The sequence below is a fragment of the Anopheles aquasalis genome, chromosome 2, assembly GCF_943734665.1.
Source record: "Anopheles aquasalis chromosome 2, idAnoAquaMG_Q_19, whole genome shotgun sequence".
In the NCBI taxonomy this organism is placed as follows: Eukaryota; Metazoa; Arthropoda; class Insecta; order Diptera; family Culicidae; genus Anopheles; species Anopheles aquasalis.
In genome coordinates, this window is record NC_064877.1 from 53,232,445 (window position 1) to 53,238,146 (window position 5,702).

Below are 5,702 nucleotides of genomic sequence, written 5' to 3' on the forward strand. Positions count from 1 at the left end.
TTTTCGACACATTTCACTTTATTATTTTTTTAGAAACCGTTGCAGGCAAAAAAAAATAGTAATGAGTGTGGATGAGACTCATTATGAGGCAACTTTAACGTTTAACTGTGCGACGGATTGAAGAAAGATAAAATTTCAAATGCAACACTCGTTATCTAAAGCGTCTTAGTTTTTTGAAAGAATTAATAACAGAATGTGCATGAATTAACTATTGTTTTTGAAGAATGAGATCCTTAGACATGCCATCAGATCTTCCCATTGGCTTAACTGCGTTTTTTCAATAATAAATCCAATCGCTTATTTGTTTTATGAAAACAAAATTATTGTATTTTATGCCTATATATTAATTGTTGTACTCTTTGTCACAAGCCGCCCTCAACCAGATATGGTGACCGGTGGCTCTTTACATACACGACTATATTGATATTCAATCAATGTCGCACAAAAGTTTTCAACATTCCCAGCGAGAGCGCATATGTTAGCAAGGAACTACGGCAGAGGCAACCCAGGCCAAAAGGGAGCAGAATCCATGAAATGCACCAAATTTTCAATTCCAGCCAAGGGGAAGGAAAGGTCAATATTGCATCAATATCGCAAATAATCAAAAGTTTACCGTTCCAATCTTACTGTTTACCGTTGCCGTACACACCATGTCGCGCGGTGCATCAAAAGACCAATCAATAGTAAGCGCAAATATTTTACATGCTTCATGATCAACACTACCTTTGTTCAAGCTCGTGGAGAAAGGGTATTTGTGTGAAGTTAAGAGCAACTAGTGCCCTTGTTTTAGAACGGTGCATTTATACCGTCGATCTCTACCGTTATTGTCTACCATCGTGATAAACTCTTATGCTTTATATCTTCCGCCACTAGATCAACCAATCAGTCGCTCATAGGTGTGTCAAGACAAATGGTGTGTCAAAAAGGGCCAATTTGAGCTCTCTAAAGGATCATAAAGCAGATCATTTCCCAGGCTGGAAAGATGAAACTATTCCAGTAAAAAAAAGAACCGACTACTTATTTACAGACTCACAGTCTTCTATGGGAAAACACCACTTGCTATTCACTATTCAAAATCTTTACGCAAAATGGAGAATTCGTTTGACTGACTTTCAAATACATTAAACTTCCCGTAAACATGCTTTATGTGCTGGTGCTAAACCCTATTGGAAACAAAATTCTTTTGCTCCGTATAGTTTCTTCGCACAAGGAATCAAATTAGGCTTGAGAGCGAACTCCAAATATTTTCAGCGGTAGTTTTCCTTTTCTTTTTATTCAAAACTGCCTCCAAAGTAGTCAATTGTTCGTCTAAAAAAGATATGTTGGGAGCAGCGTGCCTCTTCAGGAGCATCCAAGATCGGCAAAATTTTTGCGAGACAACCCGTTAACCCTCGCACCAACTGATGGCTCTGGCCAAACCCCTATGCTTTTACACGGGGTTGTATGGGCGTGCATGCTGTGTTTGAAACAATTTTTCTACCTCTAGGAATCACATAATTGAGCTCTCTCTTTTGCATATGTGTTTAGCATAGCCTAAACTATGTGACAAGACAAAAATATGACCAAAATCTGTTCTGTTTTTGGAAAAAACACATTTTAGTTTCTCGATTTTTCCCCATGCAAAAAGTGCCTAAAACTTGTATGCGAATTCGTACTTTCCTCTCCTAAAATCATCGCCACACATAAACTAATAAACTTTTTCCAAGAAAGTGATATCAGTCATACAAAGTAATAATTTCTCTACAAGAATCAATTGTCATAATAGTATATTGTGACGATTATAATGTGTACGAGCATAATTTTGCGACGTGTCGCTCGTGTGGTGCAACCGTATGAATTAGCATACGAGCACTGTCATGGCCGGCGGAAACTCGTGTGCAAAAACGTTCTTCTTTCTCTTCTTCTTTTTCTTCGCTAGCTTCATTCATGGTGCAATCAAAACGATCGATTCTAGTGGAGAAATGATCGCTTGTTATGACTGATATCACTTTCTTGGAAAAAGGTAATTAGTTTATGTGTGGCGATGATTTTAGGAGAGGAAAGTACGAATTCGCATACAAGTTTTAGGCACTTTTTGCATGGGGAAAAATCGAGAAACTAAAATGTGTTTTTTCCAAAAACAGAACAGATTTTGGTCATATTTTTGTCTTGTCACATAGTTTAGGCTATGCTAAACACATATGCAAAAGAGAGAGCTCAATTATGTGATTCCTAGAGGTAGAAAAATTGTTTCAAACACAGCATGCACGCCCATACAACCCCGTGTAAAAGCATAGGGGTCTGGCCAGACCCATCAGTTGGTCCGAGGGGTATTGAAACATCAGTTGGTGCGAGAGTTAATCCTCTGCTTCTCGAAAAGACTATATCCAACATCCTTTTCAATTATTTTTGCATGCAGATGTGACTCATCTTTATATCACGCGCCATTTTTCTTGCCGAGCGTTCCGGATTTCATTATCTATGAATCGTTTGATGGTCCTGTGCACGCATATTCTGGACAAATTGTGATGTGATAACCTTCGCTTCGCATAACCGTTGGTTAGGTTTTGAAGATGTAACATTTCGATTTCTTCTCTACACGAATTCATTTCAATTCGGAATCCATTTTAATTCCGCATCCATCTGGAAAACAAAGCTCAAACTCAGTAGTAAACAGACCACTCTATAAAAAAAGGAACAAAGATCTGAACTTTAGCTGTTATAATTACTCCAGGGGGCACTAGAATGAGTGTATCACTTCCACGTTGCGCCCCTGTATTATACTCACCTTTTTGCACTGGAATGATGGTTTATGTTTGGTGTAACGGACAGAATTCAATGGTTTTCTTCCTCAAAACTTTGGCGTATTTCAAACTCTATGGGATATGGTTGTTGTGAAAATCAACAAGAGTTTGTAACTTGGTGCTTTCAGCTATGTAATGCAATGTTTATGATTTTAACATTCCCGCTACGGTCCTAGCAGCAAAATCGGTCATACTTTGGCCTGAGCAAACCAATGCAATTGACAAATCTGCCAAAAAGGACGAATCTAGTACATTATACGACGTCAAATACTCCTCTGAGAATTACACAATGTTCAGTAAAGGACAAAGCCTTCTTATCTGCATTCGAGAGAAGGATTTTTAGCCCATGTGTAAGGAGGAACAATAGAGAACCCGTTACAACGCCCATACACTAAACGATCTCACTATCGCGCTGCACATCAAACACGGCCGGCATTCGATAGAAGATACGAAGAGAACGACAGATGAAAACCCAGCCCAAGACCACGGAGTGGCAGACCAAGAAATTGATAACTATCAGGTACTGGGCCGTGTTTTAAACCTATTTTTAATAGTTCGGTACACACGAGTTTGGAATTCGCTCGCTATTTAAACTTCCATCGCCATTCCTGACCATGTCTATTAAATCAAAGTAAATCTAAAAATTAAAAAAGAGAGAAACTGTTAGTAAATAAAAACAAACGTCATCTTGAAGGTACGCAGCAACTTCAGGTACTACTACTACCTGAAGTTGCTGCGTTACTACAGGCTATTTTCTCAAGTTGGTAATTCATGAATACGCTTTAACCTAATGCATTCGCGTAGGCAAAACGTATAAGTAGTCCTTTTGCAATTTGCTTTCAATACTTTTATTTATTTATTCCAATAAGTCAAACATATTTAAATTTATTCGTATGTTACGGATGTAGTATGTAATATGTGTGTCGCGTGTGTTGCCTCCGCCGCTGCATTCATAGTTCATGTGAAGTCTGAAGGTGTGTTATGCGTGTGTCTGTGTGTCTATATGACCGTGTAAGTGTGTAGTATATAACTTTTCATTTGTCTCTAGTTTAGTGTGCCTATAATTACTCAGAGCTATTTATATCCAACTCCAACGCCTCCGTCCACCGACACCGGCTGTTCCAACGATTCCTGGTCTATAGCGAAGGCGCGGTCAATAGCGAAGGGAAAAAGCGGTTTAAAGCTATGGCTTTGGAAATGTGGCTTGAAATCTAAGCGTGTTCATAATCGAATACTACTCAACGCTCTGCTGCATTGCGCGCTCTGTTTTGCGCGCTCAGCTCTGGAAACGAATTTCAGGTTTACACTCCATCATATGTTGCTTCCTTTTCTTGTGTTTGCAATCGCAAGCGAACCGATAAAAATGCGGATAATGAGGAGTGTACTTAAAAACAGGGCGCAGCGCGAACCCCCCGGGGACTATCCACGAAGGCCGGAGGAACCGTGTTTTCATTTTCATTCAGTGGATAAAATTAAAATAAAAGACTTACACACGTGTTGTCCATGTCCCACGCTGCTGTTGCACCAATCTTTGCAGTCAATATGGTAATACCGCCCGCCTCCGAATAATTTCAGTGCTCGCTGCAGTACCTCGTTGCTTGTCCTAGTGCTTTTGATTACAATTGGTTCTCTCTCTTCCTCTGCTACCGGGTGTGACAGGCATTTTCCCCTTATGTATTGGACATCCGTTAGAATTATTTTTCTCCCTGCTTTTCAATGCATCGCTCATGCCATACACTGTGACTAGTACCGGCAGTAAGCGAAATAGTGCTCAGCCTTCCATGTTTCTGCCTGCATTCAATAGATGCCTACCCCTAGCGCGCTCAACCGTTCTTCCCATTCGTCGAATGAGTAAGAGTGAGAGTGAGTGAGTGAGTGAGTGAGAGAAGAGAGAGAAAGGAAGGAAGGAATCGTTTTCAATTTTCTAAGCTAAACTTGTTTTCCTTCAATTCATGTTCATCTTTCACCGTCTATCCTTGCTTCACTGTTACTATTCCAGCTGTTATAATGTTTCGTTTCGTTATAGTTATATGCATCCCTTCGTCGTTAAGCTACGCGTCCACGTTCGCTTTATTATACCAAAAGTACAAGTTTAATGTTTGCTCTCTTGCGCTGTCGGCAAATTCGGCCTGCAAGTGCATAATTACCAGGACATACAAACGGTAGGCAACAACGACTGAGTTCGCTGTTGTTCGTATCCGGTTTAGTGTGCTTTCGCTCGTACAATCTGCATTCCTTTACATGATGGCGCGAGCATGTCCAAGAGATCATCTCACGGCTACCATACGGCGACAAATGCTTTAACCACTTTGTAACATATGTCCCGTTTGAATGCTTCAAATGTTCTCCTTCTTTTCCTGTTAACTGGCACATGACTGCCCATTACCGTCACCCGTCGCACTAGAACGATTTTTCTTCGCCAGCGTCGACGACGGTGTCTCCGATGCAGATGACGACGAAGACGAGGAGTTTGCAGGGGAGGAAGCGGTTGACGAAGGCGAAGGAGATGCTGCTGTTGCTGCCAGTGATGATGACGATGAGGTATTAGCTACAACCAACGGCGATGATGCCTTCATTTCCGGCTTACTGTTCTCCGAAGCATGCACTTCCGAGCAAATATCAATACTGGACAGTGCCGCTGTCACACTTGATATACCCTGTTTTGCTAGCTTTTCTCCCGCAACAGCAGATTCGCTAGGACCAATACTCTGCGTATTGTGACTTTGCTCCGCTATCGTTTGCTTTGAGGAAATCGTATTACCCACACCCTCTACCAGTACCGGGGCAAATGTGGCGTTAGGAGTAAGATTTGTTCCGCCGGAGAGCGATGCCGGAGCTGCCGCTTTGGATCTAGCCTCGACTTCCACCGTCGAAAGAACGCAATCCTCACCACGCGCAGCATGCAGTTCACTGGCTGCT

General features: G+C 41.3%; 1 protein-coding gene across 2 annotated transcripts in view; it reads right to left on the minus strand.

The window, feature by feature from the left end:
* Nucleotides 1-4,835: 4,835 nt before the first annotated feature.
* The window catches only part of LOC126573259 (probable ubiquitin carboxyl-terminal hydrolase FAF), an 11,682-nt gene continuing 10,815 nt past the window's right edge, over nt 4,836-5,702 (minus strand). For both annotated transcript variants that reach the window (XM_050233231.1, XM_050233230.1), the window contains exon 17: nt 4,836-5,702. This exon is cut by the window's right edge and continues 50 nt beyond it. In XM_050233231.1, coding sequence (XP_050089188.1) covers nt 5,144-5,702 — 559 coding nt within the window. In that variant the 3' untranslated portion in view covers nt 4,836-5,143.